Source organism: Garra rufa, chromosome 7, assembly GCF_049309525.1.
Source record: "Garra rufa chromosome 7, GarRuf1.0, whole genome shotgun sequence".
NCBI lineage: Eukaryota > Metazoa > Chordata > Actinopteri > Cypriniformes > Cyprinidae > Garra > Garra rufa.
Window position 1 is genome coordinate 12,624,584 of NC_133367.1, and position 22,279 is coordinate 12,646,862.

At 35.9% G+C, this 22,279-nt stretch overlaps 1 protein-coding gene across 1 annotated transcript in view; it reads left to right on the plus strand.

Moving 5' to 3' along the window:
* Nucleotides 1-4,822: 4,822 nt before the first annotated feature.
* LOC141337932 (NACHT, LRR and PYD domains-containing protein 3-like) overlaps nt 4,823-22,279 on the plus strand; it is a 78,747-nt gene continuing 61,290 nt past the window's right edge. The window contains exons 1-8 of the mRNA XM_073843507.1: nt 4,823-4,881; nt 10,910-11,017; nt 11,196-11,286; nt 11,481-11,676; nt 11,769-13,150; nt 13,253-13,695; nt 15,562-15,732; nt 20,777-20,891. Of these exons, the coding sequence (XP_073699608.1) occupies nt 4,823-4,881; nt 10,910-11,017; nt 11,196-11,286; nt 11,481-11,676; nt 11,769-13,150; nt 13,253-13,695; nt 15,562-15,732; nt 20,777-20,891 (2,565 nt within the window). The remainder of the gene's footprint in view (nt 4,882-10,909; nt 11,018-11,195; nt 11,287-11,480; nt 11,677-11,768; nt 13,151-13,252; nt 13,696-15,561; nt 15,733-20,776; nt 20,892-22,279) is intronic.

A 22,279-nucleotide genomic window follows, 5' to 3' on the forward strand; every position in this document is an offset into this window, starting at 1 on the left:
CAGGTCAATCAACAGCATACAGGGCAATATATACAATCCAGAATCAAAGTCAGAGTCTAGGCAGAAAGTCGAGGCAGGCGGTGAGCAAAACAGAGTACCCTGCTGAAAAAACCAGCATATGCTGGTTTTTTCAGCAGGGTAAATCCACAAAAAAGCGAGGGTTAAAAGTCAGGTGGCAGACAATCAAAAAACAGGAACAGACAGATCGGCAACAGGAAAACATACGGGGGATAAACGCTTAGAAATGTTAGCTACAGCAAAACAAGACTTTGCAAGGTGTGTGTGTGTGTGTACAGGAAGTTTATATAGTCTGTGACCAGGAAGTGACTGACTGTGTGATCAGTGTCATGTGAGGGATTATGGGAAATGGAACAAATGGAGTTCAGACTGGAGTGCTCAGAAAAGGACTTCATGAGCACTCCAGTTGGCAATCGTGACAATTATACAATGCATGTTGTCTAAAACGTTCTTAAGGCCTGTGCACACCAGGACGAATATTGTGTGCGCTTATCGCCAGCATTTTTCGAGACATTTTTCACCAGGATACCCAATCGATTTTCACTGGCGAATTCACTCGCATGGCGCTTAAAGGGATAGTTCACCCAAAAATGAAAATTTGATGTCTATCTGCTTACCCCCAGGGCATCCAAGATGTAGGTGACTTTGTTTCCTCAGGAGAACACAAACAAAGATTTTTAACAAAAACCGGTGCAGTCTGCCAGCCAAATAATGGAAGTGGATGGGCACCAGACCTTTAAAAAAAAACATGCACAGACAAATCCAAATTACACCCTGCGGCTCGTAACGATACATTGATGTCCTAAGACATGAAATGATCGGTTTTTGTGAGAAACTGAACAGTATTTATATCATTTTTTACCTTTGATACACAGCCACGTCCAGCTGTCTTGAGCACGATATTAGCATCAGGCACGTTACATGTGTACGCGCTCTGGCGTAGTATACGCAAACAAGCGATCTGTCCCGTGTATACGCCACTTATTGTTTACACAGTGTACAGAGATTGTGGGTATAGCGACTATTCAAAATGGTAATTACTTGCACTTATCGCACTGATTGTTGCACTGATTGTTCAAACCGATTTAAACCTAAAAGATTACATTTGCTTGCGCGAACTCATCCAGGACTTTTCACTGATTTCCCCTTACGGTGTATACTCCGCCAGAGCGCGTACACGTGTAACGAGCCGGATGATAAGCTCGTGCTCGGCACAGTTGGACGTGGTTGTGTATCAAAGGTAAAAAATTATATAAATACTGTTCAGTTTCTCGCAAAAACCAATAATTTCTTGTCTTAGGACATTAATGTATCGTCACGAGCCGCAGGGTGTAATTTGGATTTGTCTGTGCATGTTTTTTTTTTTTTTTTTTACTTTTAAAGGTCTGGTGCCCATCCACTTCCATTATTTAGCTGGCAGTTTTTGTTAAAAATCTTCGTTTGTGTTCTGCTGTTTTGGGTGAACTATCCTTTTAATGAAAAACAGAAATACCTCGGTACACAAGGTGGCGCTGAGCAACTTCACCCTTCTGCCACTTGCTTGTCACACAGAAGAAGAAAGCCAGTATTTACATGCTTGTCAAAACCATTCACACACTGTGCATCACGTAAGCTTTCCCACTTATGTTTAACCTCCTCCAATACAACACACAAATAATGTCTATGTTCATAAGTTTGCAGGAAAAAGTTACAAGCCTATGTACATGAAAGAAAATTAAGTGAAATGAAACTCACCATTGAATCCTATTTAATCTGCAATTCCACTCCATAACAACTCCCTCTTATCGAGATTTTTGTAGCCGCTGTTGCGTTTGCCGGCAACACTGTTTTGTGCTTGAGCGCCACCAAGTCGTGTTTTACTGTAACTTCAGCAGCTACGGGCACTTTCTTTAAAAAATGACGCTTTTCACTGATTTTTGAAAATTTGGCAAAAACATGTACCAACAAGAAACGTGCTCATTCTGTTGGAAATGAAGAACATTCATAATCAAAAGAATTAAGATTATAATCAGAGGGTCAGTTGCACATATGTAAGGTTCTTTTATAGTTTACTTTTAATTTTGTATTAATTTAATTATCAAATCTGGCCCATTGCCTACAAAATCACTTGTCCTCAGATAGGAGATAATCATTTCAGCTTGATTAAAAAAGCAAAAAGTAATCATTTAATTGAATAATAATTTTACTATATGAAAGAGAACACTGTAATATGTATCAAAAATTACAAACACTGTGTTTTGAATAATATTTACAATTATTTTTGGTTGCACAAAATGTGTCCCACATATGCGTCACCACCGTCAGATATTTATAAAAAGCAAAAAAATCAGGCAACTACAAGGTCAACTACATTCCTGAGGACCACATTATCAAATCTTCAGCTCTACTGTATGCTTCAAGATCAGCCAAGCTCCTGTAAATTTGCTATTTTCTCTTAAACTTGTTCATATTTTTGGACACTGCTACTGTGGCAACCATAACGTGTCAACACCGTCTCTTTTGTATAAATAATATTAGATTTGATTATGACATTAATGTAAACTTTTTAAAAACAAGTCTGAAGTAGCTAGCAACAGAGTGGAAACAAGATGGCTAATGTGAACAACTAATGCTTATCATGGGAAATAGTAGGTTTTTGTCACCACCGTCAGGTTTTCTGTCTGACGGTGTTGAAATATTTGAAAAATGTTTTATCACAGTGCTCAGGATTGTTATTTGTTTGACCAAATAGTTAAATAAAGTTGTTAAACAAGAAGCCGTTGACTTGAGTGGTATACATTTTGGAATATTATGTTGTAATGAGGCCAATGTCACCACCGTCAGAGGGAGTTTTAATATTTTTTTTAAATAAATATGCATAGGGGCCTACAATATATTTTGTCAGTGCTGCTGAGTTATTAAAGTAATAGTCTCTTTTAATACAAAAAATACATTTGTTAAATAAAAAACCTTTTTTGTTTGATTTAAGCAAAAAGAAAACGTAAAACGTTAAAAAGTAAAACGCCTATTTTATGAAAAAAATACAAAATGGGGAGGTGACACCAGTACATTGCTGAAAAGCTAAGACCTTGGTCTATAATAATATACATTCAGATGGTGTAATTAAACTTTTTTTTTTTTTTTTTAATTAAAACCTGTTTTATCCAAATTCCCAAGAATCACTGTTTTACGCCTGGCATATTTTCAAACAACATAACAAATCCTAATTTAACCCCTGCATTCGCATTTTGATTGATGGATGCACCAGTTTTAGTTCTTGTAAACCGCGCTTTGCTTATCCACTTCTCTTGTATTATTCTGATTCTGATGCAGGATTTTGAGGACAGTGGTAAAGACAGGAATAGATAAATGAGCTCAAAATATCAGAGAATAAATTACATTGAGAGTAAATAAGACATCTGTGGTATTTGTCATTTAAACTTAAATTACATAAAAAAAACAGTGTTATAAATGTTGAATAACAGTTTAGAGAGACAGTAAATGATAAAGATTATAAATTCATTAGTCAGGATAATATTTCCTTAAATGTAGGATTTAAAATACATAAATTATAACTTCATTTTTGACTGTACAATGATAAAAAATGTTAATTTCAGCTCTAAATATAAGGTAAAGTGTTATTTTGTTTTTTTCAAACCCACTATCTTAATTATTCATCATAACCCACAGGCTAACTGAATGAAATCATTCAATTTGAATTCATAGGCTATTGATGAAAGGAATGTAATGGCATTTCTTCAAATAAAATAATTCTGTTATTTAATAATTATTACCTTTCAGATTCATATGTTTGGCTTGGATTATTTTATATGACTTGTCTGTCATTATTCAACGAACCCTTCAAAGTTCACACATTTACAAGAACGAGGTGAATAGAGATGATTCTGCACTATCTGCAGGAGAGGGAGAATAGGAAGAAACAGCACTATTTTAGTTTGTGATCTGCTGTTAGAAGCAGGTGTGTTTGTGCATTATATTCCTGTCCAGTTGGTGGCGGTAATGCAGTTGATCTGTTGTTAACTGGACTTTGATTTTCTCTAAGATGGAGTCGTATCATGTGACAAACATCAATCGTGAAGGATCACACAGGTGTGTTACAGCGATCACAAACCGAAAGTGTTTTAAAGACTTCCGGATTGTGTTTCTGCTGCACAGGATCGTCTGAACTATTGCAAGTAAGTTTGATTACTTTCACGATTACAGTTATTTAGAACAATAATATACGGATTTCATATATAGGCTATCAGCGTGTTTTGTTAAGTTATAACTTATGTCGCAGAAGTTACAAACGACCGGGAAGCAAAAAGTTATTAGTAAAATAACCGTTTAAAGACGACGCATGTTAAAACATTTTTATGTCTGTAATAATGTAGTATTAAGAATAATTCTAAAATGGTTATTTATTTCCCCTTTTTCCATGTTAAGTCGCGGGACCGAAAGTATTCTGTGGTCAAATCAAATCTGTCCTTCTGGATATAGAGGTCGAAAAACCCGAGTAACAAATAAATGTTCTTTTAAACTTCTTAATATTTCGAAAGTTGCTGCATAGTAATGTTCATGTAACTAAAGCCATCTGTTGTGAGTGATCTGAATGATCTGAAGAGATTATGACACTTATTACATGCTGTTTATATTAATTGTTTGATAACTCCGATAAGTTAATAAGTTATTTTTCTTCATCGTTTATTCCTCTGAACTATCCTGATATTGATCTCAGTGACACATTGTCATGTTCAGGTCATGATGAGCATCTGATCGTCTTCAGAGACACAAAGATCCCAGTGTTGAGCAGTTTATCTGCAGTATGTCAGAGGAGCGAGGAAAGTACTCTCCGTCTGAGATGAGTCTCTCACGCAAACACAGGTAAGACTGAGTCTGTTTTCAGAGAAAGAAGGATCACTTTTCAGCAAGGAGTGTTTTCTCTCACAATTGCTTTGCAAAACAAATTAGAACTTTCTATGTTTAGAGATTGTCACAGGTTAGAAACAGCTTGAAACAGTTAAATATGTTTGATTTGTCATATATGTTAAGTCCTGTATAACCGCAGAATTAAAATGTTTTACATTTTTGTTTCAGGTTGCACATTTAGTCGATGGAAAATGTAAATAATATGTTAACTTAAACAAGTCAAAATAATCATGGCTAACTGAAGTATCTTTTGCTGTACAGTGTTCTTTCTGTCTGAGTGTACGTAATTTTCCACATTGCTGCTTAAAAGCTGTTGGTGTTCATCTTTTTTAAGTGTCACTTTGAGTTTATACCACACAGGTTAGCAGTGCTGGCCCATAGGATTGTGAGGCCCTATTATTCCATTAATGTAGAAATATTTAAACAGATAAAAAAAAAAAATAGAAGTGCAGGTGAGCTTGAAAAATTAAAATAAATTGATATACCTGTACATGAAACACAAATAAGTTTGGAAACAGGGGGAAACCTGTGTTTTTTTGGCAGGGAGGATGGGGTATAGATAATTATTCAGGCCCGTTCCTTCGGGTGCTAGAGGATGCAGAAACAGATTTGTATTTGTGTTCGTGCTCTGCGGAGTAGCCAATCACAGTCATATCTGCTAATTTCTTTAACGCAGTGGCCAGTCAGATGCTTTTAAGTTAGAATCCTCCACTCAAAATGCTGGTGTTTTTCTTCAGTGTTGAGTTCTGCATGATTGTGAATCATCTCATTATAACAAATAACCACTATATTATGGCTAGGCCTATACTGTATATACTTAATATTAAGGTTAGATAATCCCTAAACTAATTTCAGAAGCAACCTCAGTGATTTGATTTTGGAACCTGGTCTATAATTATTTAATGTAACTTGCTGAATGTGACTTACCCTAAAAAGGGCAAAACCATGAAGAGACGTCAGAAAATTTATTTATTGCTATTTTTGTTTTTATTGGGACTCAAATAATACAATTTCAAAAACTTGAACGCACAGTTAGAAGCAATTTTGAACCATATAACTCAGCCTGACAAACAAAACATTTCATGAGGGCAGAAAAACTTAAAGCACCTAGTTAAGCAGCCTTGCTATAACCTCAGCAACACAAGGACTCTTTCACTTTGCTAACATCTATGTTGTACACAGTGGTCTGAATGAAAGTGTACATGTTGTGTAGCATTCTGTTATAAGAAGAAAAAACAAAAACAAAGTGTGCCTTAAACAACTCAAAGACATTAAGTGAAGAGGTTGACTTGCATGGAATGGCGTGCTGATCAAGAACGAAGTACTGGTGAACTGAATTCTTCTGAGGTCCCACGGCAAGGAGGGCTGAGCAATAGTTGTGATTTTATGAAGACGCTCTTCAATGTTTGTTCCACTCTGAGAAAACCAAGCAAATTGAAGAGAACTATTACTAATATGTTAAATATAAAACAAAAAAATATATATATAAAAAGAAAAGAAAAAGAAAAAAAACAACTTGTGGATAACAAGGTGTTTTTCTGCTTGAGAAGTAGACACTTTTCCTGGTCTTTTCCAGCCTTGGGAACAGATGCAACAGAAGTATTATAGAAGAGAGGTCACTGTCCCAACCTATTTAAACATATGTTTTGTTAGCAAAATTTGATCAATAATGCAAACTGGAAGTGAAATTAAAGAAAAATTAAGAAAAAATAAATAATTATGGGGACTAAATCTTTTACTTCCAGAACACAAATTTAAACTCCCATCTCATTTTCTTCTCCAACTTCAAAATTGTCCTACATTGCTGCAGAAGTACCGACCCAGTGTTTACAAAGTGAACATGCAAAGAAGATCAAACGCCCTTTACAAAAAAAGGTAAAACAGCGATGTAGGGCGATTTTGAAGTTGGAGAAGAAAATGAGATACATTGACATACCCCAACTGTCATGAACCGGAGTACACAGATTCACACAGAGTTCACACAGAGCTCACACAGAGCTAGACAAGATAAGCATTTGAGGTTAATAAATTGTCAATTTTTTTTTTATTCCTAATTAATGTGTAAAGTATAAAATTAATTAATCTTACCAAAATTAAAACCCTCTTCTAAATCACCATCAGGAGATTCAGCTGCTAGCAATAGTTTTCATAATCACAGATGCTTGGCAGTTTTTTGCACTGCTTAGGAAAATGATGCATTATAACAAAGATTAATCCATGCATTACGTTCTGAAGTTGGCACTTTATTAACTGACCCCCCTGATATTAGAAAAAGAGCTGTTTGTTTGTGTGCAAAACTGTACAAATGTGATTGTGACTCAGAGCCTGCTGTTGGCAATGGTTTTCTGGAAAACCTGTCATGGGTGTCTGAAGAAGACAACCGGAAACTCAATAAGGCCTTGTGCCTAGAGGAATTGTATGAAGCCCTGATGGGTATGGAGTCTGGAAAGGCTCCCGGCATCGACGGTCTCCCTGTTGACTTTTATAAGTCATTCTGGACAGTGTTTGGGAGGACTTGCTCGCGGTGCTTAATGAAATTTTGGCCAAAGGGCGGCTGCTGTTGAGCTGCCGCAGAGCAGTCTTTACACTCTTACCAAAAAAAGAAAACTTGTCTGAGTTAAAAAATTGGCGGCCTGTGCCCCTTTTATGTACAGACTGCAAATCATTCACCCGGACCAGAGCTATTGTGTAGGGATGCACCGATCATGATTTTTCATGGCCGATTCCGATACCGATTTTTTACAAGCAAGCTGGCCGATTCCGATACCGATTTCCGATTTTTTCAAAAACAAGAAGTTATGCAAGTAAACAACATAAACAACATGTTTATTTATTATTTAACAGGCCAATCTGGCTTTGGCTATTGAATCAATAGCATCTGACATCTGAAATTAAATAATAAATAAAAAATATGAAAGTAAATACAGTTTAATAAGTAAAACATGCTTTTAGTAAAGTAAAACAGCAAGCCAACAGGCATTTTAATGTAAAATAATAATAATCATTCTTAACAGAACAGACTTTTATTTTTGGCTTTTCAAAAGTAAAGTAATGCTTTTTACAAAAATAAGCATCTCAGCTTTGTCACAAGTGAGTCTGTTTCTTTTTTTCATCTGTCACGTGAGAAGCTGAGCTGAACAAACGTTCGCTGTCTGCGCTTGTGCAGGGCGAGGACAGGTACGCTTGCGCAACTTCAGCGAGCACAGAAAAGCGGCTGTCCTTTGCAGACATTGCAGATTGCAATCTTCACGTCCTGCTCACAGATTTCGAAAAACCGCCTCACAAGTGACATGTTTCTGAATGAATCGAATGCCGCGGCCCGCGTACACACTTCCGGAAAAAAACCGGCCGGGATAAAAACGAAAACCGATTTAAACCGTTTCGATTTATGGCCGGTCAACCGGTGCATCCCTACTATTGTGTGTCTAGTAGGTCTATTTTTGATAATATTTTTTTATTGCAGGAGTTTTTATGTCTCCAAGATATCGGATCTAGATTGTGCTCTGATTTCTTTAGAACAAGAGTAGGCATTTGATCATGTTGAACCTATTTACTTGTGGAAAACATTAGAATTGTTTGTTTTTTGCCAAGATTTTGTGAATATGATAAAAGTCTTGTACACTGATGTTGAGAATCTGCTGAAGGTTAACAGTGGTTTATGCACTCCTTTCAAAGTGGAAACAGGTGTCAGACAAAGATGTTCCTTGTCAGGAATGCTCTATTCAATAGTCATAGAACCATTACTACAGCAGATAAGGAGTAATCTGAGTGGTGTACAAATATCTGGTTCTTATTGTAATGTTAATTTATCAGCTTATGCTGATGATTTGATTGTAATGGTCAAATGCCAAAAGGATATAGATATTTAAATGAAATTACTTAATGATTTTAAAGGTTTATCCTCTGCTAAGGGGAAGAAAAGTGAAGCTGTGGTGTGTCGAAAATGGAGGAAAGGAAGGTTAAAATTTCCTGAAGGTTTACATTGGAACACAGAAGGTTTTAAATGTTTAGGAATTTTGGGTGGTGTTATTGACAAACTTAAAGGGCGTTTGGCTAAGTGGAAATGTCCTACAATGGGCACATTTTAATTATTAATAATTTGGTTGCTTCATCTCTATGGCATAAGCAAGCCTGTATTGATCCACCTCCAAAATTCTATCAGATGTACAAGCTTTATTAGTAGATTTTTTTGGGATAAGTTCCACTGGGTCTCTAGGAGTGTTTTATATTTGCGCAAAGAGGAATGTGGCATGGGTTAGTAAACTTGCAGAGCAGGACAGCAGCCTTTCATCTGCAATTTATACAGAAATTTCTGTCTGGATCAACTCGTTTCATCTGGAGAGTTTGGGTGGTTTTCAGCTGGACAGAGCTCTTTTCTTGATGGACCCTTTAAAACTGGACTTTGCCAATGTCCCAGCGTTTTATCGCAACCTGTTTTAAAAGAGAAACAGTCTTCCATGCTCTTATGGAGTGTTCCAGGTTAAGTCTTTTATTCTGTGTATTAAGGAGCTTTTTTGCCTGTTTTGATGAAACCTTTTCGATAGAAAATTTCATTTTAGGTGTTAAATATGTAAAGAGGAAATGTCATAAATGTCAATTACTGAATTTTAATTGTGGGTCAAGCTAAATTAGCAGTGTACATGAGCAGAAAAAAACATGCTTGAACAGATAGCTGGACAGAATTGTTTTCTACTCTTGAGAAAGACAGAATTTTAATAGATTTTAATTTCTACAAGTCAGTAAATCATCTTGCCTGTTTTGAATTGAAATGGTGTGACAAAGGAGTAGTGTGCTCTGCTTTTAGGGAAGGGGGGAAAGGAGGTGAAGTGAGGCCAAGTATGGTGACCCATACTAGGAACTTGTGCTGTGCATTTAACCCATCCAAGTGCACACACACAGTAGTGAACACACACACACAGTAGTGAACACACACCCGGAGCAGTGGGCGGCGCCCGGGGAGCAGTTGGGGGTTCGGTGCCTTGCTTAAGGGACTCACCTCAGTCATGGTATCATGTACATTCACTCCCCCCACCTACAATCCCTGCCGGACCTGAGACTCGAACCTGCAACCTTTGGGTTACAAGTCCGACTCTCTAACGATTAGGCCACGGAGAATTGTTGAAGGAGAATTGTTTTATTTTTGAATCTTGGTCAAATTGAACAGCAGATTGTTTTCACAACCCAGTGCTGATCACTGGCAGTTTATCTGCAGTATGCGAGGAAAGGACTTTACGTCTGAGATGAGTCTCTCACAGAAACAGGAGTCTGTTTTCAGAGAATCATTTTAAACACTGTTGGAGTTTCAGATGTTTGCTGTAAAAAAAATAAAATAAAAAATAAAAACCTCAATAAACATCTTTTTTTTTTACAAATGCTTTGCAGAACTTCAGAGCTATATAACTACCTAATTAAAAAATAAAATAAAATAAAATATTAAAAAAGTAGCCAATAAATAATAAACATCTGAGAACAAAACATAAAATACAATAAACCACAACTAAATAACTGTATTTTTTTTTGTTGGCACTTCAGGACATAAGGTTGTTACAGTGAAGAAGAAAAATTATAACTTTATAAGATTGTATCTGAAAGGTAAGAGAGTTGCAAAAAAAGTTTACCAGTGTGAAACTTTCAGCTCAGACTTGGACTCAGGGTGAAATGGATATGAACATTATTATGATGACATTGTTACTGTTATTGTTACACCCAATAAACAAAGCAAATACCTTTATAGCGTCATATGGTCCCTTTAATTGAAATATGCTAACAGAACTGTGTAGCACTGACATTTCTCAACAAGGAAAATGTTGTTCAATTTGATCAGAAATGCTTTACAGAAATTGTTAAACAAATGTGAGTCTGTAAACAAGAATGAATGCTATCTTTAATAAGCATTTCTGTGAAGGACTAGAGCGAATGAGTGCCAATATAAAACACAGATGAACGTCCTGTAGTAAAGTTTAATTTCTCTCTGTGTCATTAGTGTAAGATCAGGCTCACATGTGTCCAGCTCTGTGTCTGTGAAGAGTGACCGCTCAAAGGAAGGTGACCTGCCAAACTTCAGCGAAGTAACAGCATCACAAACCAAATGGTATTTAATGTGTTTCTTATTTTCATTCACCGGTAGACTGTATCAGTGAATAATTAACATGAAACTTTATTGTTTAAAAAGTTATCAAAATATTGTTTTTCTCTTTGCTAAAAATATTGACAAGATATTTTACTCATATTTACCCATGAAACGCAGTATTTTGATTTATTCTATTCAGCAACAGGCTTCAGAATGAAACCTTAGATCCAGATTTCCAGACTAACAGGAACCACAAGGACTTTACAGATGGTTTCCTGCGGATCTTCCAGGTAAAAAAAAGCATGACAAACAAATGTTATTAGATAAGAGTGTGAAAGAAATGTTATTTATCTGTATTAATAATTAAGAATGTATTGTTGCAACTGACAGCTAATTAATGTTTGTCTCAAATGGATAATAGTTTTGGCCAAATATGGCTGAAGATTTTGTTTTGCTTTCATTTATTTTTGTCTTGAAATTGTAGGACCTTGAGAGCAAAATAATCTCATTTCTAAAGAAAGAACTGGACAAGTTTCAGAAAATATTACAAAAAGAGGACTTGCAATACTTTGTGAAGGATTTCAATGAGAATAGATGCAGTATCAAAGAAGCAGCTCTTGATCTCACTCTCTACTTCCTGAGAGAGATGAAGCAAGATGATGCTGCTGATACTCTAGAAGGTAAGAGACTTGTGACAATTTGTCATACTGTCATTTATAAATGTAGGAGAGAAAATAAGATTAAAATATTCTGAATTTTTGTTTTTGTTTAGATGAGCTGTTCTTCATTCATCAGCTAAAGTGTAGCTTAAAGAAGTATCAATGTGTGTTTGAAGGAATTGCAAAGCAAGGTGACTCTACTCTTCTGAATAACATCTACACAGATCTCTATATCACTCAGGGTTGTAGTGAACAGGTCAATACTGAACATGAAGTAAGACAGATTGAAGTTGCTTCCAGACGTCATGAATCACAGGAGATACAGGTTGAATGCACAAATTTGTTTGAAGCACCTGAACAAGACAAGCAGATCAGAACTGTAATGACAAAAGGAGTTGCTGGCATTGGAAAATCAGTCTCTGTGCAAAAGTTTGTTCTCGATTGGGCCGAAGGAAAAGAAAATCAAGATATCAGCTTCATATTTCCTCTTCCATTTAGAGAGATGAACTTAAAGGAGCAAGAAAAACAAAGTTTTATGGACCTTATAACTCAGTTTTTTCCAGAAACTAAAGGAATGAACCTTACAAGAAAGAACCAAAAAGTCCTGTTCATTCTTGATGGTTTGGATGAATTTCGTCTTCCTTTAAACTTCAATGGTAATGAGATGTTTTCTGATATTTCATCATCAGTCTCTCTGGATGTTCTCCTGACAAACCTCATCAAGGGAAATCTGCTTCCTTCTGCTCTCATCTGGATCACCACCAGACCAGCAGCTGCCAGTAAGATTCCTCCTGACTGTATCGACCGGCTGACAGAGATACAAGGATTCAATGATGCACAAAAAGAGGAGTACTTCAGAAAAAGAATCACAGATGAGAATCTGGCCAAAGAAATCATCGATCATGTTAAACAATCAAAGAGTCTCTTTATCATGTGCCACATCCCAGTCTTCTGCTGGATTTCAGCCACTGTTCTCCAAAATATTTTGGAGGAGAAAATAAATAATGTTGTGAAAAACAATCTTGCTGAAGATGCCTCCAAAACACTGCAGGAGTCAAATACTGAAGACACTCCTAAGACTCTGACACAAATGTACACACACTTTCTCAGATTTCAGATCCAGCAAAGCAGACGAAAGTATGATGGAGAATATACACCAGATGTTTCCTGGGATAAAGATGCCATATTTTCACTGGGGAAACTGGCATTTGATCAGCTGGAAAGAAACAATGTGATCTTCTATGACACAGATCTGGAAGCCTGTGGTATTGACGTCTATAAGGCATCAGTGTATTCAGGCATGTGTACCCAGATCTTTAAGGAGGAAACTGGGATTGTTCTTAATACCACGTACTGCTTTGTTCACTTGAGCATTCAGGAGTTTATTGCAGCCCTTTATGCTCATTTGTTTCTAGACATCAACAAGAAATATGTGTTTGATCAAGACTCTACAGAACAGGGAAATAAAAGGGAAACCATGATAGATTTGCTCAAGGCAGCAGTGTACAAGGTACTTGAGAGTGGCAGTGGTTATCTGGACTATATCCTTTTCGGACTGTCACTCCAGTCCAAAAAAAACTTGACCGATTTGCTCAAGACTGCAGTGGACAAGGCACTAGAGAGTGATAATGGACATCTGGATCTTTTTCTTCGATTCCTCCTTGGTTTGTCACTCCAGTCCAATCGACGACTCTTAAGAGGTCTGTTGACACAGCAAAATGGAAATGACCAGAGCAAAGAGGAAATAGTTCAGTACATCAAGCAGAAATTGGAAGCTAATCTGTCTCCAGAGAGATCCATCAATCTGTTCTACTGTCTGAATGAACTGAACGACCATACTCTGGTGAAAGACATTCAGACCCACCTAAGCAAAGGAAGTCTCTCATCTGCTGATCTTTCACCTGCCCAGTGGTCTGCTTTGGCCTTTGTGTTGTTGACATCAGAGGAGGAGCTGGAGGAGTTTGAGCTTCAGAAATTCAAGAAATCAGACGAGTGTCTCATTAGATTATCAGCAGTCATCAGAACCTCCAAAAGAGCTCTGTAAGTTAATCTTTTTTGCTTTCATCTGAAAAATGAATATATCTAGGGTTCCTGTGCATCCTGCATCCAAACTTGAAAATAAATTACTGATATTTTAAATCCTGGAAAATATGTGGAAAATGAGAGAAATATAAAATGAAATGGTATATATATATATATATATATATATTCATTATTATTATATATATTCATTATTATATATATTAATGAAAAATGAAAAAAAAAATATATATATATCAAAATCTATGACAAAATACTATTATAAAATTGTTTAGTGGATAATTCAGAAGCAAGAAATACTCTACAAAAATAATGGGTGCACAATTATTTAATAAAATCTAGTGAAATTTTTATTTACTAATAAAAGTGTTTGAATAAATCTGGCAAAATGTTACACATTGCTATTTGTATTGTTGCAAAATACATTGATGAAAAAAAAACGAATAAAATATATTTATATATAAATATATACTATAAAATTCAAATAAATGTATTTTAAATTGATAATCAAGGCAGCAACATATGATAACTCTGAGGACACAACAAGAAAGACTATTAATGATATTTAATTGTGCTGAAAAGTATTATTATACCCAAAGCTCCAATACAGCACAAAACGCTTATGCACATCCCATGCTCAGAATGATGTGCTTAAAGTCCACCTGAAATCAAAATTAAAGTTTTTTGGCTTTTAGTATGAATATATTAGCCTTAAGGTGATCTATAAGCTAGTGTGCTGCAAAACAAAGACAAAATTCGCGTTAACAAGATATGGGCATTCAAAACTTACAGTCTCGTTACTTCCGCCTATATGGATCAAGGATTTGGATGATATCACCGTGCACTTCAGTTTCTAATCAAACGTTCTGTCCAATCAAATGCTCTCTAGAGTCCGTAGTGTCCCGCCCCCTACACAGAGACGCGGAGCAGATCATAAGCGTTCATATGTGCGGTCGGCATGTTTTAAACTACACAGCCACTACACAGCCTCAGCATGATAATGATCACTATTTCATTTTAGCACGTTTCATATTGAATTTGTGGGGTAATTTATTAGTCTGTGGCCATCATAAGCTACAAAAGCGGCTTTACCGAGCTCAACGGCTCTTGCCCGAACAGATATAAATGGAACGCTATTGGCTTTTCAAAATTAGTGGGCAGGGCTGGGCGTTATGTTTTTGTTTCAGTTAAAAGTACGTCACCACATAGAATAATGCTACATGTTTCAAGCCACTTCAGTTGACCTTTAAAGCAACATGGGGTCACAGCGCACTGGCTGCGCAGCCCTCCGAGTTTGCATAGAAAAGGGAAAAGTACAATAGGAAGAGATATTGATACGTAGTGTATTAAATCTGTGCGCTAGTTTATTGAGCCTTTTTTCAAGCTTCGCAACTATTTAACGACTTAAATATTAATCTGTACCTCACACTGAATTATGGAGCTTACACACAAAAACTTAATGAGGCTTTATATGTTTTTGTGCCTTTTGTGGGGCTCAACAATAACACAGAATAGTATAAGCACAATATCGGATTTGGATTAGTTTTGTCTCTCCAGAAAAGACCAGTATCGGAGCCAATACCAATACTGAGTAATAGATCGATGCATCCTTAGTTTTTACATCATGTTTTTATAGCATTGTGCCTTGTAGCCGATGTTGAGCACATGATCACAATGGTTAAAATGTTTAATCAGAATTCACTTTTTTCCCCCCTTGAAATAATGGAACTAGCACTTTCAAATTAATAATTTATTGTAATTTTAGCTGTAGATGAAATTAATATATTTTTGTTATTTGTATTTAGAAAATAATAATAATAAATATGTATTCAGTCTAATTATTCTATAATCTTATTTCCCTTGTAGGCTAAATGATTGTGGCTTAACAGACAAAAGCTGTTCAGCTCTGGCTACAGTTCTTGAATCAGATACCAGTCTGAAAGAGCTGAACATGAGCAATAATAATCTGCAGGATTCAGGAGTACAGCTGCTCTGCACTGGACTAGAAAATATGAAGTGTCATTTGGAGATACTGAGGTAAGTTGTGTGACGATTGTACAAAATTGAGCTTGTGAGGGACCGAGCAGTAAATAATGAGGGCCATAAAAAAAGAAGTTTCCAAAAAAATAATTATTTTAATAAATCCAAAAAAAAAAAAAAGTTTGACAAAAAGTTCAACCATCAAAAAAACTAGGCCTATGAAGAAACAAAGAAAATGATCAAAGCAAACAAAACTCAACATGTACTACCAAATGACACACCCGTGGCACATTTAAACAATTGGACTAGTCCATATTACTTAAAGAGGGGGGGAGGAAGAGACAAGACACTTACTACAAAGTACAACAGCAACAAAGTACTTAAATGCTGAAACTAAGACTAATATAAAATACATGTATAATAAACAAAATACAAATCAAGAAGATCAAAAATTAAACAAACAATCCTCGGTCCTCCAGTCTCAGGGCCGCAGTTATTCCGTCTATTGGTGTAAACGTGCGTTACTAAAAGTCAGCGGAGGCTGCGCGCCGGTCCTTAATAACACACGGACCTGACTTCAGCAGCTCGTCCATAGATATACAGTATATAGAATGACTAGATGTTAGTGATGAGAAGTTTGATTCTTTTCCGCGAACCGGTTCTTTTGGACAGTTCGCTTCAAAGAACTGGTTCAAAAAAACGGTTCACCAGCTCTTTTACGCTATTACGTAATGACGTCATTCCGGAACTCAAGCCAACATTCAAATAAAGTCAGTAGCTAATAACTTAAACATTATTTTGGTCTGAAAAGTTAAGCACCCATATACAGTTACATACAGTGATCATATGAGTAAGTTTTACAAGTCTTGATTTAATAAATTATAAAATAAATTAATTCGAATCAGAAACACGATCAGCTTACTATGCACATGCACAATCCATAAAGATTTATTTGTTATAAACGTACGTTTCACCAGATCCCCTCATTCAAGTCCTCAGTTAACCGTGCTCATAGCATTAGCACAGAGACAGTGGTAAAAAAGAACTAGTTCAGTTCAGATGGAGTCAGTCATAGCAGGAGCTTGTTTATGTTTGGCAGCTGCACGAGTCACGCATGCGCACAGTAACAGCTCAGAAAAAAAACGGTTCTTGTTCAGTGTACTGGTGATCCGAAAGAAACCGGGTTCTTGTTCAGTGTACTGGTGATCTGACAACCGCTGCAACCGATTCTTGAGTCGAGAATGAGATTCGAGAACTCACACAGAGAGTGACTGAAACGTGCCGCTTGGTTTGCTCGTGCAGTAGTTTGATTACGTCATTTTTATCATAATACCACCATGTTTAAAAGTTAAATATTTTTTTTATTATAATAATAATTTTTTTTGTACATGGTTCAAATTATAGTTGTGTATTGTTTCATTAAAACATTGTTTATTTAATACAAACACAATTTGTGCATGTCATCATTATATTTTATTACAGTGCAGCTATTTCATAAATCAAATGTTTTCTTTTAATCAAACATCTCATTTATTATGGTACCACGGAACTTCCCTGACCAAGATCATAAAAACCATTTTAGCCAATACAGAATCCTTAAGTAAACGTTTAACAAAACGTTTAACAAAATAGACCAACTTGACTAACGTGCTTCATTTCATCCGCTTGAAAAATGACACGCATGCGCACACTATCAGCTCATGTATTTGGTTATGTTCAAGGTAGGGATAACTTAAACAACATTTGATGGTTCAATTGTATCTAAGATGATGCATATCCTTTTGTATATTAAATTGGATATCAAAAGCTAAGACTAAGATGCTTTCAGGCTATTATTATTTTTGCATTTTTGCATTACATTTACTGATACAATATACTGTTTGGGGGGGTTAGGGTTTTCCTCTTGAAGTCTGAACCATTGTTATATTTTGCTTAAAATAAGTATCTTCTAAAAACAAACAAACATGATAAACAACAGAAAAAGTAGTGAAAGCTAGTAAAGTCAAGACACATTTATTCATATAGCACTTTATACAACACAAACAGTTTTAAAGCAGCTTTACAGTTAAAAACAAGAAAATAGGGAATCAGTGATGCAAACAAAATTCAATTCTGCTGTAAAGCACCTCTAAAAAGACAATAGAAAATAGGCGTTATTCAGTTAAAATCAGTTCAATGTTGATTCAGTTTGGTTCAGTAAATATGTAATGTATATGTATATGTAAATGTATATGTTGGACAGATAAAACTATAGATAACCATTTCTGTCAGGGCCATTATCAAACATTATTGACAATAAGAGCTGTAATTGTGAACAAGCAGCTTACAAAACTGTAAAGTAAATATTAAAGAAACAATACAGTTAAAAAAGAAAGTAGCCTAAATAAAGAATGCTAAATTATTAAACAAACATTCCCTGCAAAAAATCATAACCTCACCAGGCCCTTGTCCGACAACTTATCAGAATTACTGGCCTGTGTCTTTTCTCTCTCTCTTCCCCATTACACAGCTGCTGTTGCTGCCATTATTGTAGCTCGTTTTTGCTTTTATTAGCTTTTATTATATTTATTTTCAGTGGTGGTGGAATAGGTACTGAAAAAATATACTCAAGTAAAAGTAGCGTTACTTTTAAAAAAATATACTGTAAGTAAAAACTTGTTCAAAAAATTACTTGAGTAAGAGTAAAAGATTAGTCAATTTAAAAGTACTCTTAGTACAGTAGGAGCTGTGGATTCTACTTCCTTGTAATAAATGTGGTACACTGCAATTTAAACATTTAGAAAATGAACATACTGTCATTCACATTATCTTGTTTGTCAAAAAGAGTTAAGAATATCTATCATCCAGCAGTTTTAAAATAAATAATTTCAGTACTTTATTTCCAGCCATTTTTGAGTGTTCCCAACACACTTGATAACACTGTGCATTGCACACTCAAACTCAGGCAGGAGTTAAAAAGCTGCCGACTTTTCCAAGTGTAGACCAGAAGCTCAAATGTACTGTATTTGGAAGAAAATTATCATAGACAAATCAAACGTACGGAATATAGCTATTTATCTGTACCAACAGCTTTCTGACAAGACCTGCAAATTACAGCTACAAATAAATAACTATGTGGTAAATTACTAAGTAAATGGGATGGTCCAAACTCTCTGAGTCACTGTCATCAGAAGGCTGTGTGTTGCCAGATGTTGAGGGGGTCCTTTTGCAGTACAGATTTGATGGTGTCATGGACGCAAAATAGTACTCATTGGCTAAAAATCAGGGCAAGGTAGATGAAGGATCCACAGCTAGATCAATATGTATTATAAGTATAAGCATGATTGATCATACAGAGGTCCAAATTATCATACAAATAATTAGCATACATCTGACAACATTTTTGCTGAGCAACACACGTGCGGGAGAGACGCGGTAGTGCAGATTGTGTCTATCTTCAGTAAATGGGAGAGAGAATTTACCGCATTATGAATGTGGCACATGTCGGAGTTATTAACATTGTACACAATACCCACTAATTTACACCAACTTTCAGGCCATGTATAGGTAGGCAAGCATATATACAAATCATTTAGTGAGAAACCCAAAATTTACTTAGAGGAAGATGCTGATAACTTGAATTAATTGCTTCTTGAAGAATGCCTAACAGCCATGATTAGCAGCAGTTGGTGCTTAAAGTTTTCTATGCACACGTTGATATAACAAGAGTCACAAGACCGATTAGTCTCTCTCTATCCAGTCACGTTGATAAATAAAAAATAAAATAAAATTAAGCATGTAACAACCACGAACAGAGGGAAAATAGTGGAGTAAAAGTTGTGATACATCACTTAAAATGGTCTCAAGTAAAAGTACACAATTTTTTATCTTAGTACAATTACTCATATATACTAATAATTACTGTAACATGAGTATTTGTAATTTGTTACTTTACACCCCTGCATTTCGTTTGTTTGTAAAGCATGCATAATGTGAAAACAACTTAAAATATATGCCGTCATTTTTGCTCATAAAGGTAAGAGTAATATATCATATGGAACTCTAAAGGGTCTACCTTAGTTTGTGTGTACTCACACTATTAACAAAACATGCTTTTGTAAAATAAAGAAAACAAAAGGATGCACTTTCTATTGTCTCTGTGTTGAACAGGAGCACTTCACACAAATTAACCATAACCCAGCTAATTGCCTCACAGACACAATAAATATATATAGAAACCTGTACATTTTTAGCCTACTTTACTACTTTAAAACTTAATAATTCAAATAAAAAACAAAACTGTTTCATTGTGTAATCCATAAAGATGCATTTCTCTCTAAAGGTATTTTCAATGACCAGATGGTGTGTCAGGAGGGTCAACTTAATTTCTATGACAATGTCACTGATATATCTTACTATTTCCCCCCGCCACATGGTAATTACTTTTGCTGTGGCTTTCCGGCAAGCTTTAGCCTATGCATGTATTTGAATGCGGGACTCTTTGGAACTCTTTCAGCTGCACAGAAGGCACTTGCACTCGCTGCTGCTTCTGTTGGTGGGGACACTAAAAACCACCACTGCAGAATTAATGCAGGAGAAACTATGTATTTTATGCCTGTTATAGAGTGTGTGACTTCACATGCACTACTGCCGGTGGCAACAGACCTCTGTGGTGGCAGTTGACTATTATGATTGTTATTGGGACCATCACAGCCCTATTGACAGTACAGTTTGGATTGGGAGTATGGATCTGTTGTGGGCAAAAACTCCCTGCCCATCCATGCAGCCTAAAATATAAATAGGAGTAGGGGGGTTTTACCCCCTTAGGGTAAACAGAACAGCTACTTTCAAACATTTGTGCATATCTTTTTGTGAGCACTATCTAAAGAGCATTGTGTTTTTACAACATGTTTTACGGCATTGTGCGTTGTAACCAGTGGTAGCGCACATGTTCGCAATGGTTAATGTTTGATTAGAATTTACTCAGCAATTTTTTTCCTTTGAACTAGCACTTTCAAATGTATAATTCATTGTAATTAAAGCTATAGATTAACTAATATATTTATTATTTGTATTTAGTAAATGTATTCATAATTATTCTGTAATCTTATTTCCCTTGTAGGCTAAATGATTGTGGCTTAACAAACAAAAGCTGTTCAGCTCTGGCCACAGTTCTTGAATCAGATACCAGTCTAAAAGAGCTGAACATGAGCAATAATAATTTCAATTCAATTCAAGTTTATTTGTATAGCGCTTTTTACAATACAAATTGTTGCAGAGCAGCTGTACAAAAGTTTTAGGCTACTACAATATATTTAGTAGCTTATTAGTGGTGAATACTGTATGTTGAGTCGATGTACATATGATATAAATATTAAAATCAGTAACTGTGTAATCAAACAGATGATGAACACTAATTGCAATGGTTATGTGCTGTAATCGACTTGTAGGAAAATTATGTAGTGCTGTATGTTGTTTCAAGGCTGGCATCATCTGCGGTCCTCTGAGGGGTTGGCATCATCTCTTCTTCTGAATCCGGGCTGAATCTTGTGTAAACCCTAGTTACCACGGGATGGAAATCCCGTGGCAGAGACAGAGAAACAAAGAAATAATTAGCGTAGCTGCTGTTCCAACTTCCGACCAAACAAAAATGATGTGTTTAGCCCAAGCTGAGGAATATTAATGTGCATTTGATCAGATGTAACTGAAATTACAACGTTATGAGATACATTATGTGAATGCTTGGCTAAAGAGATGAGTCTTTAATCTAGATTTAAACATAGAGAGTGTGTCTGAAACCCGAACGTTATCAGGAAGGCTATTCCAGAGTTTGGGAGCCAAATGAGAAAAGGCTCTCCCTCCTTTAGTGGACTTTGCTATCCTAGGTACTACCAAAAGTCCAGAGTTTTGCGACCTTAGGGAGCGTGAGGGATTGTAGCGTAGTAGGAGACTAGTTAGGTATGCAGGAGCTAAACAATTTAGGGCCTTATAGGTAAGAAGTAATATTTTGTAAGTGATACGGAACCTAATAGGTAGCCAGTGTAGAGACTGTAAAATTGGGGTAATATGATCATATTTTCTTGACCTGGTAAGGACTCTAGCAGCTGCATTTTGGACTACCTGAAGCTTATTTATTGAAGAAGCAGGACAACCACCTAGTAGTGCATTACAATAGTCCAGTCTAGACGTCATGAATGCATGAACTAACTTTTCTGCATCAGAAACAGGTAACATGTTCCGTAGCTTAGCAATGTTTCTAAGATGAAAGAATGCTGTTTTTGTAACATAGGAAATATGATTTTCAAAAGACAGGTTGCTGTCTAATATAACACCCAGATTTTTGACTGTAGAGGAAATAACAGTACATCCATCTAGTTGCAAGTTGCAGTTTAAGAGATTCTGTGTACTGTTTTTTGGTCCAATAAGTAATATCTCAGTCTTATCTGAATTTAACAGTAGAAAATTATTGGTCATCCAGTCTTTCACATTTTTAACACACTCTGTTAACTTTGCTAAGTTAGAAGTTTCATCTGGTCTTGTTGAAATATATAGTTGAGTGTCATCAGCATAACAATGGAAATTAATCCCATATTTCCTAATAATATTACCGAGGGGTAACATGTAA